The sequence below is a fragment of the Vidua macroura genome, chromosome 1 (assembly GCF_024509145.1).
Source record: "Vidua macroura isolate BioBank_ID:100142 chromosome 1, ASM2450914v1, whole genome shotgun sequence".
Taxonomy (NCBI): Eukaryota; Metazoa; Chordata; class Aves; order Passeriformes; family Viduidae; genus Vidua; species Vidua macroura.
In genome coordinates, this window is record NC_071571.1 from 42,620,151 (window position 1) to 42,646,532 (window position 26,382).

Genomic DNA, 26,382 nt, shown 5'->3' on the forward strand with positions numbered 1-26,382 from the left:
AGTTGCTCATATGGCACCAACAGTATATGGAAAATAGCCACAAGGGTCCACACTGCAGATCTGGCAGGTCAGCCTCTGCAAGCCCTGTTTGCCACCCCACTTTCTCTTGCCCTTCAAGACTGATGAGGACTTTGCAAAGTCCTGATGGGCAAGACAACTCCACATTCAAGGCTGCTGCTCACTGGCTGCTGGCAGTGGCTCCTGCCCCTGCATTTGACCTGCTCTTCTGGCTGGCTGTGGTTTGGTGAACCATATCCCTGCTCCCACATTCCCTGAATTGGATACCATTTGCTGTAGTAGTATGAGCAACAGCACACAGGAGCAGGGAAGAGGACAGAGCATATTTCAAAGGATACTTGAAAGAAATGCCCACCTTAGCTACAAGGGGCTGTGCTGTTCATCAGAAAGGCTGTGAACTGTGACCTGTTTTGGGGGCGACAGTGGAGGTGTCAGTAGAGATGTAACTCTTGAGCAAGGTTGTCCATTCAGAAGCACATGCCCGCCATCTCCATTGCCAGGATAGCTAATATGAGCATCAGTTATTTCATCAGTCTTCTTCTTCTTGGAAGCTCTACTCCTCTGCCATCACAGCTAATGAATCATTTTTATGAGATATTGGGAATGCAGATTGTGACTATTTAAGTACCACTGCTGGAAAAGAGTGTATGCGTTCTGAGAAATGACAGGTAGGTGACAGGCACTGACTGGAATGTTTACTCTGTCAAGCAGTAGCTACAAAGGCAAAGGAGAATAGGAGTTCAGGGACATGCAAGACCACATGAGCTGCCCATCAGACATGCTAGCTTCAGTGGCAATAATCAGAAGCATGCTATTCACATCTTCTGCATCATTTGCTTGCGTGTCTAAATGTCTGATACACAACAGCAAGTGTCCGGCCACTGCAGATGACTGAATGGATAAACTTGGTCACTTTGCTTTGATTGTAGTAACTCTCAGCATCATCATCCCATTAAGCACCCTGTAGGCCTAGGCAGGTCCCTTCTCCATGGGTAAGGCTTGCCATACAGTGTACAAACAGCCCTGTTGCAGGGCCAGTGGGAGGGAGGAGACTTTATTAGGAAGGAAAACATGACTTTTATTGTTCTGAAAGAAGAACAGTTGGTGGTGAAATGTGTGATAACATGTACAAGTTCATGCAAATGGACGTGGTGACAGGCTGTGCCAAGGATGCAGAGGACTTTAGCCTCTGAACTGCAGCAGTGCCTCCCTCACAGAGCAGCAAAGAGCCCTGTCTGTTCAGTGTGGTGGCTGGCTGGGTGTGGAGCACTGGCAGCAGGACAGCGCATAGTTGTAAGGATTTGGGGTCCTGCCAATGCTCTTTTTGCAAAGGTTGAAGAAGTTGAGTGACAGGGGAAGGGGCCAGAGGTTGGCTGCAGCTCCTGGAGCAGAACCAGATGCAGAGTACCTCAATGGGGACTGGTGAGGAGGAAGAAGAGAGGCAGTGGCTGCTGTTCATTGCTTGGGCTCCACACTGACAACTTTTCTTCTCTCCAGAAACATTCCAGTTTTGAGATGTTATCTCCACCACTTCTTACATGTTTCTGAAGACTGTTTAGTGGTGGATCTGGCAGTGTTAGGTAAAAGGCTGGACTCGATGATTAATTAGAGGTCTTTTTGAACCTTAATGATTCTAACTCAGAGATGGCAAGTCTGTCCCCAGTTTCCCCCTTCATGTGCTGATGGACGAAAGCATGTTCTTGGGGCCTTTGCTGATCTGCTGCTGCAGTGCAATCTATCTTTTAGCAGGGACACTGCACGGGGCCAGTGACCTACTTGATTGCTCATCTCTGCCTGGGAGGGTTCAGGGAGTGCTGATGAACCCTGGTTAGTGATCATGTTACCAGTTTTGCAGGTAGTGCCCTCCCTTTTTTTGGATGACATAACAAAAAAAACTGTACATTGACAAAATCTAAAGGAATTTAGCAAGAGCCTTGCTCTGGTGATTCCCAGAAAGGTGTCTCCTGCTATCCTGCAAAACTGGAAAAACACACACTCATGCACTGGTCCTGATGTACAATTGGAGAGGTCTCAGCAAACATTTAATTATCCCACTTCCTATCTGCAGCTCATGGACTGCTGCTGCATCCATAAAACTGTCATGCCCTCAGGCTCAGATATTTTGTGATGGCAAGAAAGGGTCCACGGTCTGTGCTTTGTAATTTAGGTTTTGCATAAATAATTTTATTGCAGCCTGCTACACTGACTTCAGAAGGCTCAAAAAACAGAGCTGAATTCATCAAGGTCAAGGCATTCACTTTCCATAGCCAGAGGCACATGGAGGAGATATGTGACCAGCACCTGGTTGACCACCCTAGGCACGGCAGCCAAGAGGGTCATTGACAGCTGGGTGACACATCAGCATCCTTTGTTATGCGATTACGTGAGCTGGGCACAAACTCACATGCTCAGATCCCAGAGCTGCCACTCCCCATCACTGCTACATGACTCACAGGCAGCTCAAAACCTTCCCTGATAAGGGGTTTGCAGAAACAAAAAGCAATACAATAAACAGAGAGTGATAAAAAAAAAAAAAAAAAACCTTCAAGAAGAGCCAAAATAAAAATTTCCAAACTTTTATTAACCAAACCAGACAGTGTGAAGGCATAAAAGCTGGCACTGATTTTCTGTGTGAATCACTGCATTTCCAGCACTATGTGTCCTCCTGAACCAAGACTGCAAGTCTCTGTTCTTCACTAGAGCTGAGCATATGATCCTCAAGGATGCAGAGGAAAATGGAGAGCTGTGCTTGGAGGGTTTCCAGCTAAACAACAGGGAAAGGGGCAGCCATAGACCTGAGTATGTTAACCAGGAGAAAAGCTGGGGAGAAAGAGGCATATTTTGCCAACTGCACTCCCAGTTATTTAGCCTGCAGCTGTAGCTGGGGAGAGGGTGAGCAGTGTGTAGAGTGAATGCAAGCTCATGTCCACCCAAGGTAACTCATTTTCTCATTGCTGAGAAGTGTGATGCACATGTTGGCAATGTCCTGCAGGCACTGGTTTCAGGTCTCCCCCGACAGGGATGCTTGCTGCAAGGCAAAGACATGGAATTCATGGACAATGTCTATGCTGACCGGACATGGAATGACTGTCTGTGACCTGCTTGTCAGCCTCAAGTCATTTCAATGTGGCAGAGATTGGCTCCCTTACACTGCTGTTCCAACCCCAGAAGCTGAAAAAGTCCAGGAAAAACTCAGCTCTATCTCCAGTCCTGGGCCTGGGGTGGCAGGTAAAAAGAGTGGCTGCATGAAGTAGGCTGGGATTGCAAGGATCTGGGCAAGCAGAGGTAACATCTGATCAGCAGGTGCAGTGTGGCTGAGGCCAGCATGGCACGGTGCACACAGGTGAATGCTGAGAGCAGAGCAGTGTGACCAGCAGCCACACCACTGCAGCACTGGAGTGTAGATACACACACAGGCATGGGGGCAGAGCTTGCTCTGCTGGGACATTGCTTCTGATGCTGTACAGTCCAACCATGATCCTAGAAGGAATGGGTACTATCGGAGCCAAGAGGTTTAGGCACCAGCTGCCACTGCCCCATGCAGCTTTGACAATGCTGGCACCCATCTTCCAGCTGCTTCTCCCCTTTGCTTCAGGTTCTCAACCTGTCTGTCTGTCTGTCTGTCTGCAAAGAAAAGCCTGTCTCCAAAGCAGGACTTCCTGCCCCATGAGTTGATTCTTTTCTTCCCCAGCCTGATCCCTTCCCCAACAACAGACGAAATTGCCAGAGGTCTCCCAGGGCAGCAGCAAACTTGCTTTTGTAATTCCTGCAAAGCTACCATCAGCTAGAGCTGTTTCAAAATGTAGGCTCTGCTGACCTCTAGGGGACTGCTACAAACCCAAAAACATAAAGGCTTCAAAGCACATGGCACGTTACAGCCCTTCTTCACAGGCTCCTCAGGAGCCCTGTGGTGGGGATAACACAGCTGACAAAACCCACTCCTGGTCTCTTTAGCACTGCTAGAAGCTGTAAATAAAACCCTGGCTTCAACACTGCCTCTTCCATCTCATCTTTATGGCAGCAATACCTCAAGAAATGTGTACCAGAAAGGTTAGGTTGTTGGGGAGATATTACCTGCTATCAGACTGCCTCATGTAATTGCTGCTTTTCAGCACGGAGAAGCACACTAGGAGTTTGGGAGTTTGTGGCTTTCAGTATCAGTTTGTCTAATAAAAGGTATAAAAGCCTAAAAGCCTTGCCTTGGTGTCACAAGCACAGCACTACTTGGTGAAAAGCATGGCTACATATACGTAGGCACTGGAAATAAAGTTAAATGTGCTTTTTTATGGCATTTCATCACTCAGTAAACAAGTGGTAGAAACAAGAACCTTGTCACAGAGTAGAAGGAACATAAAGAAAACGTAAAATCTGATGTACCCTGTAAAACAGCACATGATGCTGCCGAGGGCAGTAACAGCATTTCCCAGCTGCCTGATTGAGGACAGCTGTGGTGGGGAACAGTGCATTAGGCAGGAGCCAACAGAGGCAGCACATACTGCATACCTCTAATGGACCTGCTCTTGATACAAAGCCAAAGCCTATCACAGCCCTAGAGCATCCTAATTTCTTGATCTGGGGAAGGTGTGACATGACTTTGGAGAGCTGGAGTGTAGACAGACTTGAGCTGGGTGGCTGCAGCCACCACTTTGTGGGGCAGCTCCCCACCACAGCAGGGCAGATGGCTGTCCCTGGTCTGAGGTCCATGTTAACAGACAGCTGATGTCTAAATCGTTGACATTCACTTGATCTTCTGACACAGGCAGAAACCCATCCAGCAGACCTGAGAGGGCAGCAGGCTCCAAGCAGCTGAAGGGGTACTTGGGAACAGCACTGCATCCGCAAGGGCAGCTGTATCTGTAGCCAGAGCCAAACTGTCCCAGCGGCTTCCACCATATGCAAAGGTCTCTCAAGAAGCTGTGGGGCCTGTGCTGTCGGGATCATGCTCCAACACGAGGGAGGCAGTCCTGGCAGGCACTCCACCAGCCACAGGAATGACTAATAGGCAGTGCTTGGCATTCTGGGCACACCAGAGGACATGTAATTAGTGTGCTCCTACTCAGTGCTCATGCCCTAGGAAGTGCCAAAAATACAAGGCAAGTGCTAAGTTAAGACAATTCCTCTTCCATGGGCTGGAAGATGTCAACCCACAGAGGCTCATGACAAAAGGTAACAACTGACTTGACTCTTTCAACTAAATCAGGGTGAGAAGATGTCAAAGTAGCAATTAAGAGTGAAGTGTTTAAAGAAAAGAGACACATTATTTGAACAGAATCACCATTTTCATTTCAGCATCGTTACATGTCCCTTAATTAGAAGAGATGTCTTCCTATTCTGTGCAAAACAGAAAAGGACCTGCGAGGTCTGAAATACTGGCTCATACACAAATACTACTACCAATTCCCAGCTTCTGACAGCAAATCCACTGCCTCAGACTGTGCCAAACCAAACCACCTGATGACTCTGGGTCCATCAGGGCTGGCTTTGCAGAGCCCAAAGCTCAGATGACATCATTTTCTCCTCCTTACACCTATAAACACTGTGTTATCCCATCATGCACCAGCAGTGCCCATGAAAGTCAAGCCTGTGCCACATGCATTGTGCTGTGTTTTAGCCCCCCTCAGATTCACAACTGAGTTGATTTTGCTCATACAGAAAAGACACCATCAGTCATCAGAGTTTGGTAAGCTCTTTAATGGGAAGCTCATCGTGTAACGATACTGCTGGATTTGACACCTTGGTGGTGGACGAGGAAGGAGGATCAGAAGGCAGGCAGTGCTCCACTGTAGGCTTACACCTTTGAAAGTGCTGAACAAAAGGGCAACTTCTTTTGCTGACTCCTTTCACAGCTTAATAGTCCCAAAGATAGAGAGGTCTTCCAGCCAGAAAAATGGTGGAAACCACACCAAAGACAGCCTTGGCACAGCATGGCACAACATGATTTCTGCTTGGTGTGTTGAGGGCTGACTAGTCCCTGCATTAGTAAAGGAAAACTTGACAAAATAATTGCATTGACTGAAATCCAGAGCTGACACTTCTACCACCCCTGAAGATGAAAGCTTCCTTTACATGCAGTGTTACCGCAGATCTTTGGCTACATGAGCAACAGCATGTTGGTACAGAAAGGGAATTTCAAAGTTCAATGTATTTTACATGAAACCAGTAAGCTTCATTATAGTCAGCAATAACTAGTTCAAAGAAGTTTGGATTTTTTTATTGTAGACAAATGAAGGCCCTTTTTGTTAATTTGTATTTTTATTTTTTATGTCCAAGCTCGTACTGAAAGTGCAGTGCTATGCAGCTCTATAAAAATTGGGGTTTGCAATAATGTAGATGTGCCTTTAGGGACTGTCTTTCTTTAAAAAAAAAATCAGCAATGAGAAACAAGTCAAATACAGATCATGTAAAAGACAATTTGTCTCACTGAACTAGTAAATGTGGTTAAGTGAAGAGGATTCCTCCGCCCACCTGCCACAGACATCAAACACCAACAGTGCAACTAAGTCTCGGATGTCCAATAAAACCCCAAAGTGACAGGATCTCCCCTCTAAGGACCAAATTTAAGGACTCTATTTAAATATCTGCATTGGAAGTGATGTCCCCTGAGCTTTCAGCTCCGTGATTACCCTGCAAGGACGACCTCAAGTCCAGCCTGTTAAACGGTCTAGGAGTTGCTGCCCTGAGTCACTCCTGCCTGACTCTCACATAAAGCTTTCCCAGCTGCAGCTGTCTGCAGAGACAGGCTGCTGGGGAAGAGGGGAGGTCCTGCCAGAATTAAACACATAAAACAAAGCATTTGTCTCTGCTCAGCAATTTACAGAAAGGGGCATCCAGCTAATGCCCCTGAAGGGATCTTTCCCAATTTCCCATGTCCTCTGGCCAAACCGAAAACAGCCAGCAGAGAAAGAGACCTCCCAGTGACCAAGGAAACCAGACAAGTTTCATTTTCTGGATTTCCAACCTGGAGAGTCTCAATGGGTTATGATTTTCAGAGATTGGATTATCTGGCTAGACATAACTGCCTGTGAAAAGACACTGGGTTTGGCACCTAAAATGACTGCTGTCTTCTGCACAACCCCTGTCTGGCACAGACCCCTCCAGGGTCCTCGAGGGATAACACATCTGCCATGCCACCTCATCCCCCCTATACAGAAAGGACAGTGTGACTCACACTGGGCTGAACTGCAGCGCCACTGATGCACCTGGCTGCAAGCTGTGGGAGGTAAGAGGTGTTTCTCTCCTCCTTCCTATGCTTCTCTTCTTCTGGGAGAACTTCTGAGAAGAACAGAATGGTAAGGATGGACAGGAGGGAAGTATGGCCACAGGGTAAGGATGCAACTTCGCCTCCTGCCACTGCTAAAGCTAACACTGAGTAAAACAGCCATAGACATCAGCCCTGGATTCCAGACAAAGATAAAGAAAGATGTTGGAAGAGGCTGGAAATATGTCCTAAATGGCAGCTTTCCAAAACAATGTCCACAATGTTATTGCAATCGTTTTTACTGTCACAGTTTCATGTCCCACCTTGCAGAGGGGTAAAGGGCAGGGACTTACTCAGCAATGTTGCAACAGAACTCCTCCCTGCTGCCCCCAGCCACCATATCACTCAGCACATCTTCCATGGGACACAATGACAAGATGCAGCAGCTGACATGCATGTCATTGATGCAGGCAAACTAACTATGGCTATTCCCAGAAAAAGTGGCATTCTTACAAGCATGATTCTTTCAAAGGCACAGCACTATGCATGGAGGGAAACTGCCTGCAAGAGAGCCAGGAGCAGGGCAGGAGGTGGAGCTGAAGTCTGGTGAGGGATCAGGTCATTGTGCTCAGGGGTGGGCTATTCCTCCTGTTTCTGTGAGGTAACAGTCTGACAATTATTTCTCTCATGAGCAAGTCCTTTTAAGGAGATGTAACTATGCACCTAAAAAAGGAGCTTCCGGCACCCTGACTGCTGCTCCTACCAACTCACACAATATCATAATGCTGGAGAAGAGGAATAGGCTTTTCAGTTTGCCTTCTCTATCCCTTCCTCCCTCAAACATCTCAATGCATTAATCAGGCAGGACACTAACGGGAAAATACAACTGAGCTCAAGGCCTCAGTAGTGTCCAGAGGAGCTTTTCCATAAACTGCATGGGTTCAATATGTAGATACTTGCAGGATGGCATTGGCTGACTCGGAAATATCAGCATCTCTCTCTCTGAAGAGGCTTTGCTCACTCTTGCCCCTGCACCTGTCACAGTTCTGAAATCTGCCTTTCCATCTGGCATCCCATGTATTTCTCATCACCCAAGCAGCACTCTGCTGACTGCATTCATGCAACTCCTATTCAGAAGCACCAGTTCTGCAAGAGGCCCTGCTATGCTGTATTTATATTCAGATAGAGCATGAAATGCCTATGAGAAAGGATAAGGGAAAAGGGAAACCCTTCTATGTCCTTTCATTACTGGTTTGCTCTGAGGATAGGCAACGATAATGTGTATCTCTGCTCACCCACAGACCTAAAGCGCTATATACACTGCTGGACAAATAATACTAACAGTCCCTTTTAGAAAAGGCTTAAGGTGGCACTTTCAAAGGAATTACCCTGCTCCTGCTAAATTTTCCGGAGGTCTGCATGCATAACTGGAGACCTGTCCTGAATTCTCAGAGTCTGAGACCCACCTAAAGCTCAGGGCAAGGCAATGGCAGAGCTACAAACCCACATCTCACCGAGTATCCAGGTTTGCAAGCATTTATGCATGTGTTGGCAAATCTTGTGTCTCAGTCTGGCAGCCTAGTCACAGGGTCATGCTACCCCTGATTTATTACTGAATGACTACTAACTGCAATATGTGGTAGGAGGGAGGGAAAAATAAAATACAAACGAAATACAAAAACAAGTTGTAGTACAACCAAACCAGCTCCACACTCTTGCATCATTTGGCAAGTATGGAAAAGTAACACAGTAATACAGAAATGTATTTGGTCAAAGTAAGGAATCAATATTTTTTGATAAAATACATTCTATATTAATGCTCATTCACATTTATTACATGTAAATTAAAATTTCTATGTATAAAATTCCAGTTTATTCTCAGTGCTGCCTGGTCATGCTTCAGCTCAGCAGCAGAGCTCAACACATTCGGTTCCTAGCAAAGTGAGAGGAAATGAGAGCGCTCAGCTTTCTACAGGACCAAGCCTCACACATCCCCTGGTCCTGCAGGTCCTGCCTGAACAAAATCTCGCTGGCTTCAGTGCGAGTTTTGCAGGGCAGAGCACTACAGAAGGGCTGTCTGTCCAGCACTTGTAGTCTGTGTGGTTGTCACTCAAATGGCACATGACATTCAAAAGAAAAAGTGAGTTAGTGAATACAGAAAATAATATATCTACATAATTTACAGCGTTGTTTGCTTGCAACTGTATTAATGTTCAACCACTCATTCAATCAATATGCAGGGAAAGGTAGCACAGTGCAGTACACATTACAACCTCCTGCATACAATTACAAGCACTGGATTTTAGTCTTTCCTCATTTCATGAATTCCTGCCTATTCCGCTGCCACCAGTGCCCAATTCCCACTGAGCCTTGTGGAGTCAATCCCTCACAGCATTTAGGCCAGTCCACATCTCTGCCACAGGCCCCTGACACCATGCAAGGCGCATTTAGCAGCAGGTCCTCAGCTACTACCCATGTCCACCCTGCACCCTCCCCTCTGCTGTGCCAGCACTCTCTGTGCAGCCACACGCTGAGCCAGGTGGTGGGACCGATCCAGCTGGAAGCCTGCCTGTCTGTAAAAGGCAGAGGGTTGTGTTCCAGTCAGGCCAGGCTCGCAGCCCAGCTCACTGTGCAGGAGTGCGTGGGGTGCCTGCACCTGCAGATTGGTGCCAGCCACCTGCCCCTCAAACAAACGGGTGAAGTGCTCAGCAAACCTGAACAGCAGGACTTTGCCTCTAGCCTGCACAACTGTAAATTGCTCACTTGCATTACAGTAGAGCAGAGGAAAGTCAGCCCCATAAAATCTACTTGTGTGAGCCACAACCTAAAGGTTGTATGCTATGAAGAGAGGTTCTTCCAAAGGAAGGCTCTGTTTAAGGTTGTAGCATCTGTCCTAGCTGGAGAGGAAATAAAAATTTAGGGGCTTAAAGCAGGGGTGGAAACCACTGGTCTTACACTTTATTTCAGTAAGCAAAAAGCCTATTGCTGCTATACAGTGTTATACAGTGAACTGCCACGGTTCTCACATCACTAGTCCATAGAAAAGGTGCTGCAACTACCATGTCTATGCCTGCATGCTGAAAGAATGTACAAAGTTGCATTAAGCTCTGGTTTTCTTCCACTTTTTTTTTTATATTCTTAAACTCTGACTTTTACAGTGTTGCAGACACTTCTGTGCAGACTCAGGTAACACACATCATCCCAGTTATGGAAGATCTTTGCCTCCGACAGAAAAAGTCATGTGCTATGCATATTTCAAACCACCATCATAAATGTAAACCATCAAGAAAACTTGCTCTCTTTAGTAACCCTGGAAAAAGTCTTTAAAAATCTATTGAAAAGGAGACATCATTAACAACAGGGTTTTCAAAATGATGCGAGTTATTTATAGGAATTGTCCAAGCATTTTCTCTTCGCTCACTCCTTGTTTTTATAAAGTTAATTCCATATAAAAGGGCTTTTTAAGTGTGTGACCTTTGTTTTACAATTTTTAAAAAATTGGAAAAAAGGAGTAAATTTAGAAACATTGTTCTTGATTGTGGAAAACAGCTGTATTACAACAGAATTACCTTTGCTTCTTATATTTTCAGTACAAAAGGCAAGTAAATAAAGAGACCCTGCATCTTCACAGTCTGGCACTCATCCAAGTTATTTGGAACTACGTAAAACAGGTAAAAAATATGAGGGGTCATCTTCTCCTTCATACAAAAACACTCACCAAACCCCTTGGGGAGCAAGTCCCCTGATAAGTAAAACCTCACTAAATTTTACATCAGCTGAAGCAGTATTTTAGCTCCCCCTCCAAGAAGGTGTATATGCCCAGACTAGCTCAAAGGCCCAGAAAGAGGTCTGGCATAATTTTAAGAGCCAGGTGTTGGTTGATACCCTTATGGCTTCAGTGTTAAGTTGCATTCAAGTTGCACTCAAGGAAGATCCTGGAAAATACAGGCCTGTCAGTCTCACTTCAGTGCCCAGTAAAATCATGGAAAATATTATTCTGGAAGGTATATATAAACACCTGGAGTACAGTGCAGTCACTGGTCACAGCCAGCATGGCTTCATGAAGGCAAAGTCCTGCTTGTCGAACCTGATTTCCTTTTATAACAAGGTAATCCACCTAGCTGATCAAGGGAAGCAAGATGATGTCATATATTTGGAGTTCAGTAAAGCTTTTGATACTGTATCAAAAGTATCCTTCTGACCAAAATGTCCAGCACACAGCTGGATAAACATGCCATGGGATGGGTGAGCAACTGGTTCACAGGCTGGGCACAAAGGGTTACAGTGAATGGGGTGACATCAGACTGGTGATCTGTCACCAGTGAGGTACCACAGGGCTCCATCCCTGGCCCTGTGCTCTTCAACATCTCACTAACAACCAGGACGCAGGACTTGAAGGAATACTAAGTAAGTTTGCTGACGACACTAAACTGGGAGGAGATGACAACTCTCTTGAGGGCAGAGAGGCCCTGCAGAGAGACTTTGACAAATTAGAGATGGGCAATCACCAATTGTGTGAAGTTTAACAGGGGCAAGTGCTGGATTCTGCACCTGGGACAGGGCAACCCTGGTTGTGTGTAAAGACCAGGGGAGGCTGGAGAGCAGCACTGTGGAAAGGGACCTGGGGGTCCTGATTGATGGCAAGTTGAATGTGAGTCAGTAGTGCCCAGGCAGCCAGGAGGGCCAAGCGTGTCCTGGGGGACAGCATCGCCAGCCGGGCAAGGGAGGGGATTGTCCTGCTCTGCTCTGCACTGGGGCAGCCTCACCTCAAGTGCTGGAGGCAATTTTGAGAGCCACAATGTAAAGAAGACATTTAACTATTAGAGAGTGTCCAGAAGAAGGCAACAAGGATGGTGAAGGGTCTCAAAGGGAAGCCTGGTGAGGAGTGGCTGAGGTCACTTGGTTTGTTCAGCCTGAAGGAGACTGAGGGGAGACCTCATTGTGGTCTTCAGCATCCTCAAGATGGGGAGAGGAGGGGCAGCTACAGATCTCTTAACTCTCATGACCAGTGACAGGACCCAAAAGAATGGCCTGAAGTTGTCAGGGGAGGTTTAAGTTGGATATCAGGAAAGATTCCTCACCCAGAGGGTGGTTGGGCACTGAACAGGCTCCCCAGGGAAGTGGTCACAGCACAAACCTGACAGAGTTCAAGAAGCATTTGGACAACACTCTCAGGCACATGGTGTGACTCTTAGCGTGCCCTGAGCAAGGCCAGGAGCTGGACTCAAGGATCCTGATGGGAACCTTCCAACTCAGCGTACTCTATGATTCCATGATTCTAGTGCACTATGCCACGAAGTAGTTTGAGCAATAATTGGGCAGTGTATCAAAACCAGCAAAGCTTAAAGTTAGTTGTCATGCAGAAGAGGGATAGGCAACAGCTATTTTTTACTTGATTTGTAAGAAAGCAGCACTTGCCTTTGGATCACATGGTGTCAAAGTATCAGGGCTGATTATAATGTGCGCTGCTGGTGCCAGTTACTCCCAGTTATTAATTCAGCACTTGGAAATTCAGGTGTCAGTGAAATGACATCAATATGTCTGACACCCTCCAGATTCTTACTTCCCATTATTTTCATTAAGCCTTCACATGCACTTCTGCAGCACCAACCACTACTAAACTACTGTTTTTCAGGAGACGTCTCTCCACGTTTGGTACTTTGTCAAAAACCTATAGCTGTTGAACTAAAAAGAAAAGCGCAGGTGGTGTTTGCTCTCTGCACTGGTTTCCTTGGAAAGGTCACGGGTGAGGACTCAGCACTCTCCCCACACGCCTCCTACATTCTCAGTACTCTACATTCATGTCAGCAAACACTACTCTCGAACACAAATCGAAGAGACAAGTCAGCGACAAAACTACTTCTAGACTGATAACGGCAGAATGCTACCAAGACAATTCCATAGAAAACCCACTGAAGCAGGAGCAAAATTCAGGTCACTTCTTAGCAAAGCTCATCACGGATTATTATTTTTTTTTTTAACCATTTTTTGTAAAACTTTTATCTTGGCAGCCAGATATCCCCTTGTGATGTGCTAATTCAAACAGGCTAACATGGGACCACCTGACCCCACCTGGTACCAAAGGCTTCCGAATTTTTTTATAGCTTCTCAGAAAATCACTGCTGACTGACACCCATCTGTTGGTGATCGGCTTCTGGCTCCTCTTCTTCCACATCTGCGTTATATTCTTCAAATGCATCATCATCAACATCTGGAAGCCCAAGTAACTACAAAGAAGAGAAAACACTGTGTAACAGTGAATTACCCACTTGTGCAGCTTTGCTGCAAATCTTCACACAAATCCTATGCGCACTTCTTAAAAACCTCAAACCCTGGAATAACAGTACTGCATAATGATCTTGACTCTCTTTGTCTCCCTCCTGGGATAAAAAAAGATTTGAAAATGCATCCTCACACCAAATTAAGCGCTCAGAGACCGGAAGATAAATAAAACCAAAACAAAGCACTTGCAAAAAGCTTCACATTCTTCTCTGAGGTTACATTATGAATTGTTGAGTGTTTAGACTTGGCAATGGTTTAACTTCAGAAAGAACCATGATAATACTGTAGCAGTAGTTGTCTTGGTTTAAGTTTGGTTTTTGTCAGCCCTATAAAAGCAAAGAAGAAAACATCCTCATGAAAGACTGGCTAGTCTGGAATAGGCAAGGAATCCCTAAAAACCCAAAGAACCCGCCATGTCAAATGCTCTTCTTGAAGCCTTCACTCCATCACACCAGATAGTCTTGCCTGCTGTGTGAAGCCCATGCAGTAAGAATTACTGTGTATTCCACTGAAATACTGTCTCTTTAAACTTCTGCAAATTAGATTTGGGCTTGCAAGGAACTGCAAGTTCATCTTCCTTGGACTATGTTTGGATGGCTCCACCTGATGGCTCCGACCACTGCAACATCACCTCTTCAGTACAGGAAAAGGAGCAAACAGCCATGTTTGAATTTCTCACCTCTCCCCGAAAAGGTTGCCACGCCAACAGAAGTCAGGAAGACAGATAAACCAAATAACAGTCAAAATAATGCATCTCTTGTGGAAATCTCAGATTCTTCCACTAACAGCTATTAATAGCCACAAAGCAAAATCATAGGCCAGGCATAACTGAGAATACCATGTTTAGCTTGCAGGGCTGGAAGAGCAGCACAGATGCATGTAACACCCTCTTTGGAGAGTGATGCAGCTGTTAGCTCTTGAAAGAGGCAAAGCCCAGAAAAATCGTGAGGAGGGTGACACTCTTTAGGTGACAGCATGGAAATGAGAAGGCTGCAATGAGGCAGATTTTCAGGGACTTAAACTAATTCAGTCTGTGATCGACATTCAAAATTATTTAGTGGACATAAATACAAGGCATAGAATGAGCTTCTGGGTGCAATGAAGCTTGTATTCGTCACTGTCACTGGGAGAAAATTAGATTTTTAGTTACAGGCTTTCTTCGGCAGGGAAATGGAAGGAGAATTTGCTGACTAAATCCCCTCCTTCACATTTTAAAAATACTTACGGAGAGACCCCAAATGGAAAATGTTTTTTTTTTCCTAAGGAGAACAAAGTAATTGTTCCTCTGCGTATATATTTTTCAAATCAAATGCTTAACTAAACATGAATGGCTCAGTTCATTTTCAGGATGCGGGGGTTTTATTTCATGTTGAAGCTAAAATTAAAATACTCAGTTTTCAAAAGGCAAAATCAAGGACTCTTTCTAGACCTTCTTATACAACAGTATTATTTTTGATAAACTAATCTGGTATATTCAATTTAGATGTGAGTGTTGTACTCCTGTTTGTATCACCTGGTAGAAAGAGTTTTGATTGCATTTTTTTTCCCCACCTCTGGTCATAATTCCTCTTTGATTTGCAAGGAAATGAGTCACATGAATCTTCATTTTATGGGATACTGTACTGCAAAATTAGTATGGAAAACACAACATGCACCACAAGAATTCAAAACACATGCACAATCCCAAAGGATAGGGAGTACATCCTGCTTTTCACACATTCCCTCTCTCTTCGCCATCAGGAAATCCAGCTCCTCATTCCCTGGAGCAGCATAAATCAGAGGGAGCAGTGTAAATCAGAGTGATGCTGTAGACTTTAGTGGTTTTACAGAGGAAGAATGGGGGTGGGGTGGGATGGGATAGGATGGGATGGGATGAGATTCTCCTCCAAGGGAGATGTAGTTTTATTCTCTCACAGACACTTTATGACCCTCCAAGCCACCAAGGACCTCAACCATACAGGTCTTGCTTTTAGGTGTCATATCCTGTTACTTCCCACAGGATTATGGTGGTCCCTCACTGCTGTTAACCCCTTACTGCTCTCTGGACTGCAGGGACAAATCAGCCCACACCTTCAACACATGAAGGGGGAGGATCAAGGTCCAAAGAGCAGGGAGCTCTACAAACATTGGGACAAAACAGAAGGAGGGTATACATAAGGTAATGACAAAGTAAGATGATGAAGATGGCCTGGGCTGATCTTAGATTGACTCCCACCTTATCTTCTTTCCCACACACTAGTTTCTGCTTCTAGTCCATAGCTGCTATGTTTTTTGAAGTATCAGCTATTCAGCAGACTTGAAAGGACTTAACTGCAGAGGAAAACAATGAGAAAAGACATAAAATAGAAAACTGTGGTAGAAAGAGAGAGCTGATTCATCAGCAGAAAAGCCAAGGGGAAAAAAACTGCCAGGCAGGGATGCATGGCTAGGAGGAGGTCAGGGGCATGGTGAGGAGGGAAGGAGGGAGGATAACAATCAGCAGCATTGCCTGAACTACAGCTATTTATTTCTGCTGGCCAAACTACTCATCTGGAGGTAAAGGAGAGGTCACCGGGACATGCATGAATACAGTGGATAAGGAATAAATGGCTTTTACACTGCAGACTGCCCACTTCAGATGTAGGCTTTCCAGGCTGAAGATGAGCTCAGTGTAGGACCCCTGGAATCTGCTGCTGAATTGTATGACTCATGCCTTGGTTTCCTGCAAACTTTGCCAGTTGGTGTGATGTCCTTCAGGCATTTCTTATATTTGTCTTTCTTAACCCTTTCAAAGTGCCCTGATTTTACAAATAACCTCACAGTTACTAACTTATGGAAACAAAGTGACACTGTGTCCTACTAAAAGCTGGCACCCAAGCACACTAAAAAATAAACCATGTACAAGACTGAGCTTCAGCAGTCCATGTGATGCTACACTAGAGCTAACACAGTTCTGTTGAATCCCTGTGGGAAGGACTATGTCTCCAGACAGATATGCTTGAAAGTACCAGCATGGGTACCTCCTAGCACCAGAGTATGGCACCTCTGCTGTCTTTCTGACACCAGAAAGACCAAAACACAGGAGGAGATGTGATGCTCTGAGGCAAATAACAGTATTTGAGCCCAGTGCTATTGGTTGATATCATGTACCTTGGCACTTCTAGATGCTCCCTGAAGAAGTGGATAATAAGACAAATCACAAAGTTTTGTGGAAATTTCCTGGGACACAGGAAGTCAGTAATGGGTACAGACAACATGCCCCTCACCACCTTCAGTAAAGAAACACCTTGAGAGGTGTGGATAGTTGTTGCAGGCAAACCAGCACTTTTTAACAAGCCTCATCCAATTAAATATCCTGCTTGGCACTGTGTTTAGGCACATAAAACATTAGGGGAGAGATGCCTGAGAGCAGTGAGGGACAGTGAGCAGACCTAGACCACCCTCATTGCCTTCTGTGCCCATGGAAGACTGGTGAGCAGAGGGAATTCTCTGTCTCTCACTGAGAGGGATGCCAACTGCTGGGCATTCATATTCTCACTGTCTCCAAAACACAGGGCCCAGTAGCATGAGAAGCCAGTCCCTTCCCACTCCACAGCCCCAGGGCAAGCTCATGGAGACATGGCTGGGCTGTTATCATGAATGTGCAGAGCAGGGCTGAGCTGAGTTACTGGAAAAAGTTGTTTCTGGAGCCCTCAGTTATGGGAAGGCAGATGCTCATGCTGTGCCAAACAGCATGGAAAGCTGCAGATGCACTGCCACTGTTTTCTTCTAAATATTTCCCTTCAAAAAACCTCAACAAAGAATTTCAGAACTGTCTAATAATCACAGATGTCTACTGGGAATACCAAAATGGAGAAGACTTTCAGAAGGTGCTTTACAGTGCTTAGCAAGCATCTGCTAAAAACCTGGTCCTCAGTGTCCCAGAGGCCCCAGTTACTTCAGAAAAGATACTTCAGAAAAGCCCAGTCTGAACTTCAGTTGCAGTTTTTTTCCTGAACTGCCATTTTTCACACTGGCATTTGCCAGACTGGTCTCTGTCAGCTGATTTGCTGGGATAGAGGAGAAGAAATGCCCTGCAAATGCACTGTTGCCTTGAAGCTGACAGCAAGGTGGTCTCCTTAGTAAAATGGGTCCAGTTCAGAAAGGACAGGAGACAGTATGAAGTGATGCCAAGGAAATAATTTCCCAATCTCAAAGAAAAGTGGTTTTGTCCTGGGAAAGGCCTGAGGGTGCAAAATAACTGTTTCCATGCATCTACTGTAACACCATTCAATTTTTAAAATCTTTCCTCCTATGTGTGTCCTATTTTTAATAGCTACTATGAGGAAAAAATGTCAATACATTCCTTAATTAGACTTGTCTACACACAGCCATACCTCAAATGATAAACTCAGTTTTGTTATGCTGATGCAAATCTCTCAATACTGGGTGAAAGGAGAAGCTGAGAAACTTAATTATCTGTGGTACAACCATGAGAAAATGAAGAGGTACTTGATTACAGTCTGAAAGAGGTTTCTGGCAACTGAGGACACCATTTTTGAGCAAAAAAAAGTGAAATGAAATTCAACAGCTAGGGAGAAAAACTAGAAAAACACAGATTGTAAACAAAAGAGTTATTCAGAGAGCACCGTAACTAGCCATGAGAAGAAAAAGTGCCCAGCAGTGTTGTATCCTTTAAGTCACCTGAAGACTACATCAAGTGTGTCTTGGAAAAGACACATTCTAGTTCAACCTCATTTTATGTGGTCAGCTGTGGGAATCATGAGGTGAAATGTGAGGTATTAATGAAGGGCTCAGGATATGTGAGGATAATGGTTCCCCTTACTTTCAACCTTTTTATTCTGAAGAGTAGCTCAACTTGGTTTGACTGAAGTCAATTTCTCAGTAACTTAAATTATGCTGGAATAAATGTGGTTTAAATGAAATAAGTAATCTGCACCAATTTAATTAAGTCTTTTTTAAGCCCTCCTTAGTTAAACCAATGGAAGTTTCTCATCAAAGGCACAGCTTCCCTGAGCAGGAGAAGACAGTTATGAAGATCTTAGAGCCCAATATTGTTCCGGGAAACATACTTGTATTTTTTGCATGTTTTCACAATTACAAGCAGCTGTAGTGACAGATCAGATTTCCAGCCCTTTCTAAGAAAAGTGTGCATCTGTTCTATTTATTTCTAGCCTCTCAAAGGATTCTTTAAAACTATGCTCTTTTATGTCGACCAGCTGTGGTGATCTGTGCAAGGGTGCAACACAGGGAGGGCCAGTGTTTTCATATTGGTGCTCCAGGCCCTCCCTTTCGCACTAAATACTTGGGATACATTTCCAGTCTTCTCAATTAGCCAGAAAAAGACAGGAGGGGAAAGTTGAGTATAAAAACGTCCATTGGTGAACTTTTTCATGGACATGACAGGAGAATGACTCTGGCTACAAACCTTCTCCTGCTTTGCACCAAGCCCTTAGCCAGCCCCAAAACATTCAAAAGGAGTATGTGGCAAAAATGAAGGACAACAGTCAGCCTAAGACACCTCACCCTGATGAAATCCTGGCTTTGGCACAAATCTTAATGTGTCAAACTAGGACAGAGAAAGCTGAGTAGCAGCAAAACAGAAAAATACAGGCCCCCTCGCCAAAAAACCTGGCTTCTCTTCCAACTTCTTCTCAAGCAGTGACCAAACCAGTGTGTGGAAATACCAAATGGCAGCAATCCTGATAGCAAAATCTGCATCACTTGGGGCAAAAAACCCCAACCATAAAATAAAATAAAACCACCCTGAGGAGAGACCATATTTCCAGTTTCCCAGAGGTTTACTCTAGCTGTTCATATCCTTGCAAAACTCCCCAGTTCCAGTGCCAGGAAACAGCTCTGCCACAAAGTCCCGCGGCGCTGACTCGTATCCTGTTCCTTGGAGTCAGTGCTGCATCAGCAGGACGCGAGCCCCTGCCCGCTGCCACCGGCTGACACATCAGCTGGCCTCCCATCCCACACGGGAATCTCATTCTCTCAAACACAGAGATGGAAATAAAAAGCCAGCTGACTTCCAAGAAACAATTTCCAATTGCCTGATGCTAGCTTATGTGCTAACACTCCTGTACCCAGGCAGCTAACTGGAGATGTAAATTTCTGGAGAAGAAAAAACAGCTTGCTCTATCCAGTGCTGTCCTATTAAAAGTCAAAGCTAACTGTCAACATTTAGAAGGGGAAAAAAAAGCACTTACGGGTCTGAAGGATTTGAAGACTTTTTCCAATATTTCATGGAGTGTTTTCTTCCCACAGGAGGAGATGTAGTCCTGTGCAAGCTGCAGAAAAGGTAAGCAGTCCTCACTTTCGCTCCACACATGCTGAAAGCCAACAGCAACACAAGAAAGGAAAGGCATTAACAGGAATTCACGCCAACCTTTCCATGTGATTTTATAAGGTGACATGTTGTAAACATCTGCCAAAGTACACCAAGCCTCCTGTAGTTCAGACCTGCCCTGGGGACAGGCATTGCAGGCTCTTTCAGAAGCCATGTTTCTGAGGAGGAACCTGGATTTTAATAACATGATGCATCAGAAAACAGGGAAATCGATCCAGAAGCAGAAATGTCTCATGGTTGCACCAGCCATGAAGGGTACACGCACTTGGCGCACACACATTTTACCTATAAAGGTACTTTTGTTTGACATCAGCCCTGCTCAGACCTGGAAGTCATGTTGGGTTTTCTCTTTTTCTACATCATCTGCTGCAGTGAAGCCCTCAGGAAGAGCTAAAGCATCTCTTTGTCTTCTGGCATTAGTGGAAATATGATGCGACCCTGGAGGTGGAATTTGATGTGTAATTCTCTCGACGATGCAGAAGGAAAGATGCAAAATCTGCCTGCAGGATAGACACAGAGCCAAGAAGAGATGTTTGGGCACTCACAGCATCCTGACACTTTGAGCCTCCTACCCTGTTTTGAGATTTACTCCTCCTGGAACACAATCTTCTCTTCCCAGGCAGGCACATTTAAACCCATTTGAGATCCTTCTGTCTTACTTCTGCTCTGGAGATACTGGCTCCCCAGCCTTACACTCAAAGCCTCTCTCAAAACTTATGTTTATTCTGCTGCTAAGAGGTTGCTTGAAACAGAGCTGGCAAGTGATGGAGAGAGCACCCAGGCAACAATGCTTCCTGTGCCCAAGAGCACAAGCTAATGCATCATCTTAAACACCTTCTGTTTGATAACTTTGTGCATGGGACTGTCTTAGGCAGCCTGCCACACAGAGAAGTGCAGTGCTGCCAAATTGGTCTGAGACTCCTGTACCTCTCTTTTTGCACAACGGCTCTTTTCCCCAGAGTGCCTTTTTACTTGCTATAAACAGCAGGTTATGCTTAAACAAGGAAAGAGGAGGATCTTTCCAAAGCTTTAACTAACATTCAGGGTAAGACTCAAAACGACAGATGTTTCAATCCCTAGCATAAGACGTGCATGTTGCCTTTCTCTTCAGTGCTGAGTACCTGCCAGGGATGCAGTTTTGCACTTAATGAAAGAAAACAGTAATTAACATCACCTAAAGTGCACCTTTAAGATAAAACCTGTAACTGCTTTGCTATGAACCTCACTTGACCTACATTTTCTTTGCTGCTTGTTGCACTTTACAAGCATAAACATAGTGAAATGTTTTGTTATGAAAAGAGCCCTGCATTACTGAGTAGGTTCTGCTCTTTCCATATAACCAGAGTCATGTCTTAATCATTCCAGCAATAAAAATAAGTTCTTTACAGTCTTGCCAACTCTCAAACACACATACCACAAGTCTCATGATACTTCATGCCACCTTAAAAGAGTCATGGGCCTTGTAATCCTATAAATACACAACTAAATCTCAGCCTCTGTTTACAACAAAAAAAAAAAAAAAAAAAAAGCAGAACTTTGTGATTTCTGTGGCCTAAAAAGGCAGAACGTACATGAAGTGAACTGAAATGAGCCCTCCTCAAAATATCAAATGAACACTTCCAAATCACATTTTAAAAACAGCCTTTGGAGAAGGTTTTGGAGGTCTGGCCCATGATTTCTTCATACTTGGGGTTAGCAATAACTGTTTAGTTACTCCTAAACTTCAGAGCTGAATGTTGCAGCTTGGCAATTCCTGGCTCATGCCAAACCTGTTGCAATTGTTTATATATATAAAACAATTATGACAACTGAGATCCTCATTCTTGTTTAAATTGTGGTTTCTTCTGACTACTAGAGCTATACACAGGAGCTTCCACATAAATGAAAATCAGGCCCTGCCCTTTAATAAATCATTGCTGGTTCATTCCCCAGGGCAAGTTAACCCCATGTTGTCCTAACGTGTTTCTACAATCTCTTTTCAAGCTGCACCACATTTCAGACACTAGTATGAATTCATCAGCAGTAGGCAGAGGAAGATGATCTAACACAAGGGGAAAACCTAAGAGAATGACCTGATCACTGAGTTTTTGAGGAGATTTTTTTGCATACCACCATAGGACAATTAGCAAGTAACAATTCCAAAATCTCCCCATCTGCAGAGGATTTTAAATGTTGACTGTAGCAACAAACACACTACGAAAAGTTTCACGTGCCATTAGTGCACACATCTCATTCGGAAATGGGTTGATTTAATCTTCTCCCTCAAAAACCTCAACCATAATAAAGACCAGGACTGTAATGCCTGTAGGTTCAGCTGCATCTACAGCTCTCTGTGGTGGTTCAGTGCTGCACCCAGGCAGCGCAGGAACTCTCTCAGCACTGACTCACCCATCTCCAGAGGAACCTGCAAAAGGAATTTCGGCCTTTCAAAATAAAAACAAACGTAATTTCAGGATTCAACTCCTGTTTAGAAAGCTCAGTAAGGCTGCATATACAGAGATGGTTTTCCTGGAAAACCCGATGCCTGAGGATCTCTCTGCAGTGGGAGAAGGTGGGTGCTGGCAAACTCATGGATCACAGTGCTTGGTTGTGGCTGTGCAATTAAAAAAATATTAACCTCATCATCAGAGTATGTGTTTTCCAAGCTTGCCCAGTTTTGCTCACAGTTGTTTTGTGTCACTACAAAAGCACACAGCCACTAATTTCCACCTCAGCTGACCTAAGATCAGTGGTTGAATTATTTAGTTCAGCATCTACACACAGAACATAGCTGAGGACATCAACAGGGTTGCATCTGGAGGGGTTTGCTTTCCCTCACACCTTTAGATGACTCAGTGTAGCTGGATGGCAGAATCACTTGCTGGCCCACCTTTTTCTAAGCAGACCACTTGTTGTGCATAACAGTAAAACTTTTTATTTATGGGGATAATTTGACTTGCATAAAATATTCAGATCCGCTGACTCTGTTCTGAAATATTTTTAGGAAATCTTGCAGCAAGATGGCATCATATTTTTATTTATTTGAATAACATGGTTACAAAACAAATAACAGACTGTAAGGAATAGCATCACAACTCTCACTCTCCTATACAAGTCCACTTGGCTACACAAGTCCAATTAATTCCTCGAGAACCTCAGGATCATCAGGAGCTGAACAGTACATTGTTCAGCTATCTAATATGCTGATTCGGAGTTTCAGTGTCCAGGTGGTACTGAAAATGCCAATAAGCATCTACATGTGTCTCCTGCATCTCTAGCATGTTAAAAGCCTAGCCTAAAGATATCTTTTCAGGAAATGAAAAGTGTCAGATTGTTATGATCTGGGATCTCTGATGTTAGACAAAATTCAGTGGTTTTCTCCCCCAGATTGCATCTTGGCAATCTTTCCAAGTTTTTCTCCTCTCCTCTTTCCTTTTAAGTTCATCATGCTCATCATTTCCTCCTTACAAGTGGGTTATCATGGAATTCTCTGGCACCTCCTACATAGCTTTTTAAGTCGCATCATTATGAAATGACGACGTAAAGACAGAACAAGAATACCAGGCATCCGATGCTTATTAAATGTGAGGCTCCTTTATAAGAGGCACAGGGTGCAAGAAGGCTGTGAAGTGTGTCACTGTGAATTCTGTTTATATTTACTCACTTTCACACTTCACACTGTGTTAAAGGAGCCATGCAACAAGGCTTTAAAGTGCAAATGATAATCAGTCCCTTGGCTTGTATTAAGTCTTCTTAAAATAAAATTTAGCCTGTGATTGCACACAGAAAGCAAAGTTATAATCTGGAACATTAAAAAAAAGGAAAGTGACTGCAAAAAAACCAAGATAATCAAGCTGGGAGCAGAAATTAATTCCCACAGTGCACTAGGATAAGGAAACAGGATGCTGGAGAATCTAATCATTAGTGGGTCTTAATCATATTAAAGAAACACCATCTCTTTAAAGAAAAAGAATTAAGAATGACAGATATCTGCCTGTCTTAAAAGTATTAGCAGTAGAAAAAGTGCCACAACCAATAAGGCTAGAAAAGACAGAAGAAAATATCATTTCTAGTTTTCCACTGCTTATATTCCAGATTTGACAGGAGTTGGCCCCTTGCTCCATTTCACCTTGCCCTTTGCACCATTTAGTGGTGACTCTGGGCAGGGAGTTCTTCCCACACCAACCCCGGAATGAAAATATTTTCAAAAAAAACAAAGAGAAAATGTGATTTCAAACACACACACACACACACACACAAAAAGCCAGCATTGGAATAGGGTCTGAAGCTGCTAAAGATTTTTTTTGAAGTTGACTATACTTTGTATGAAAGAGTTCACTCAATTATTGAGCAGTGTATAAAGAAACAATATATGTCTAAGAAAAATAAATGGACTTTCTTTGCAATTTCCAGTATCAATAGTGTCCAACCTCAGTTTTAGCCTAGTGCTGCACTGGATTAATACGTATTCCTGTTTAGGAGTGCAGCAGGCATGGCCTTTCTGGGCACAGGCATCTTCAGAGATCAATGAGCACTGGGGTCTGGCAGGCTCAGAGGTGCTGGGAAGACAGATGTGCAGAGCTATTTCCACAGAGGACTGAGAGAACCCACACCCTGAGATACCCCACTGCTGCATCTGAAGGTCTCATGAATCCCTGGACAGATGCATAACTAAACTCCAGACAACTTCTTTCATAATTCAGCATGACCATGTACTCAACACAATAAATAAATAAATATCCTGCTTGCTGGGATCTATGGTCCTGGAGAAGTCACTCCACTGCTCTTTGTTTCCATGGACCCATCTGTCAGATGGGCTCACTCTACACTTACCTGTTGGAAAGGGAATTAGTGAACATTTGTCAAGCAAGTGGAAGGATGAAACTTGCTCTGTGAATGGAAGAACCTACAACATTCCTACAATAATGGTTCTAGGAGCTGTTTTGTTAAAATAAGCAAAGTAAAATCCTTTCATTGAAGTTAACTGGCACTTGGCAGCTTACAAACCCCGTGGCGAGGTGCCGCTTTTCCGTGACACTTTCCTGCACTTGTGCTCACCACCGGGAGGGTCTGGCCTAGGGGAAAAGCACCCCCCGACCCTTCTCAAAGACAGGGGTTGTGGTGCTGGAGCCTTTTCTGCACAAACTCGGCGCTGAACTCCGTGAGGGGCGGCGGGGCGGGGGCGCCCGGCCGGCACCTGCACGGATCCCGCGGCGGCCCCGGGGAGCGGCGGGGGAGCGGCGCGGCCCTCCTGTCATCCTGACTCCATTTTATTCCTGCCCATTCTCCATTTGCCGTGACAGCCCTGCCAGTCCTCCCGTCCCCGCGCCGTGCCCCAGCCCCGGCACCCCCGGAGGATGGGATGGAGGGGCCGCGGGGGGAAGGGGCAGCTGCAACCTTGCGGGGGCGCGGGGCAGGCTGGGGGGCCCGCACCGCTTCTCCCCGCCCGCCCGGAGCCCGCAGCCACCCCGGGCCGGGTGATGGGGAAGGGGGGGTGGGGTGTCCCTGCCCGCGGGGCCGCCCCCCACCGGCAGCGGACTCCATTTTGCAGATTGTGGGAGGATCCCCCTGGCCCCCGGCCCCGCCGCCCTCCATCACCGCATCCCTCCCTCCCGGCCACGGCCCCGTCCTCCGCGCCCCCCGGCGCTCCCCCTCGGATGCTCCCGCCGGGGTCCGGGGATCCGCACGGACGGAGCGTCCCGGAGCGGCGCGAGGGCTCCCCGCGCCTCCACGCACACGCGCGGGGGGCGCCCCGCACGCCCGTGACCCCCCGATCCCCTCACGGGGCACTCACGAAATTGTCGCCGCAGGCGGACTCCGGGCAGAGCACGTAGAAGGAGACACCGGGCTCGGCGTAGAAGTCCATGCGCCGCTCCGTCTCCTCGGCGGCGATGAGCTGGAAGGGCGTGCGGGCGCACCATCGCTCCGCCGCCTCCGCCAGCGCCTCGAAAGCCATCGCCGACCCCGCCGCCGCCGCCGCCGCCGCCTCCCGCCCGCGTCCCCCGCGCCGCCCGCGCCTCGCGCCGCCCCGCGCCCGCCCCGCGCGCCGCCCCTCCCGCCCCCCGCGCCGCGCCTCGCGACCCGCGCGAGGCTCCCGGCACCGGCCCCGCTGGAATTCGCCGCAGACAATTGACTCGACGCCTTCTGGCAACTTGGGGGAGAGGAAAAAAAAAAAAAAGAAAGCGCCACGCATGAAGGTGCTGTCGGTGAGACCGTGCCTCGCCTCGCTGCTTCCCATCCCTCTTCCCTGAACTGGCATCCCTCTTCCCTGAACTGGGCCGGAATCTCGGCAGCGCCCATTATGCTCGGCACACGGGTATGCCTGCACTGGGTTCCCTGGGAGCCACCCACGTGTGGGCTGTTGGGCTGTCCAAAAACAGGCAGAATCACCCCATGACATTGGAAAGCTTTGCGGAGGTTCCTCCTGGGTCACTGGCCTGTTACCGTGGATCTGTGGGTTAACAATGAGGTTCACATTATTCTTCGAAGCTTACCCCAAGGGATTATCTGTATGTCCAGCCAAAGCATAGGAGATACCAGAGCTGATCTGCATTTATGAAGGGCCTTAGATTTG

The 26,382-nt window shown here is 45.8% G+C and overlaps 1 protein-coding gene across 2 annotated transcripts; it reads right to left on the reverse strand.

The window, feature by feature from the left end:
* Positions 1-2,608: 2,608 nt before the first annotated feature.
* MTURN (maturin, neural progenitor differentiation regulator homolog) lies at positions 2,609-25,778 on the reverse strand. 2 transcript variants are annotated; one of them, XM_053983819.1, is made up of 4 exons: positions 25,603-25,778; positions 19,690-19,812; positions 13,289-13,443; positions 2,609-3,498 (listed from the first exon to the last, which is right to left on the reverse strand). In XM_053983819.1, the coding sequence occupies exons 1-3, from the start codon at positions 25,762-25,764 to the stop codon at positions 13,333-13,335; spliced, it is 396 nt and encodes a 131-aa protein (XP_053839794.1). In that variant the 5' UTR covers positions 25,765-25,778; the 3' UTR covers positions 2,609-3,498; positions 13,289-13,332. The 2 variants fall into 2 exon arrangements, with proteins under 2 accessions (XP_053839794.1, XP_053839785.1); XM_053983810.1 differs by lacking the exon at positions 2,609-3,498 and having other exon boundaries at positions 5,689-13,443.
* Between the last annotated feature and the right edge of the window lie 604 nt (positions 25,779-26,382).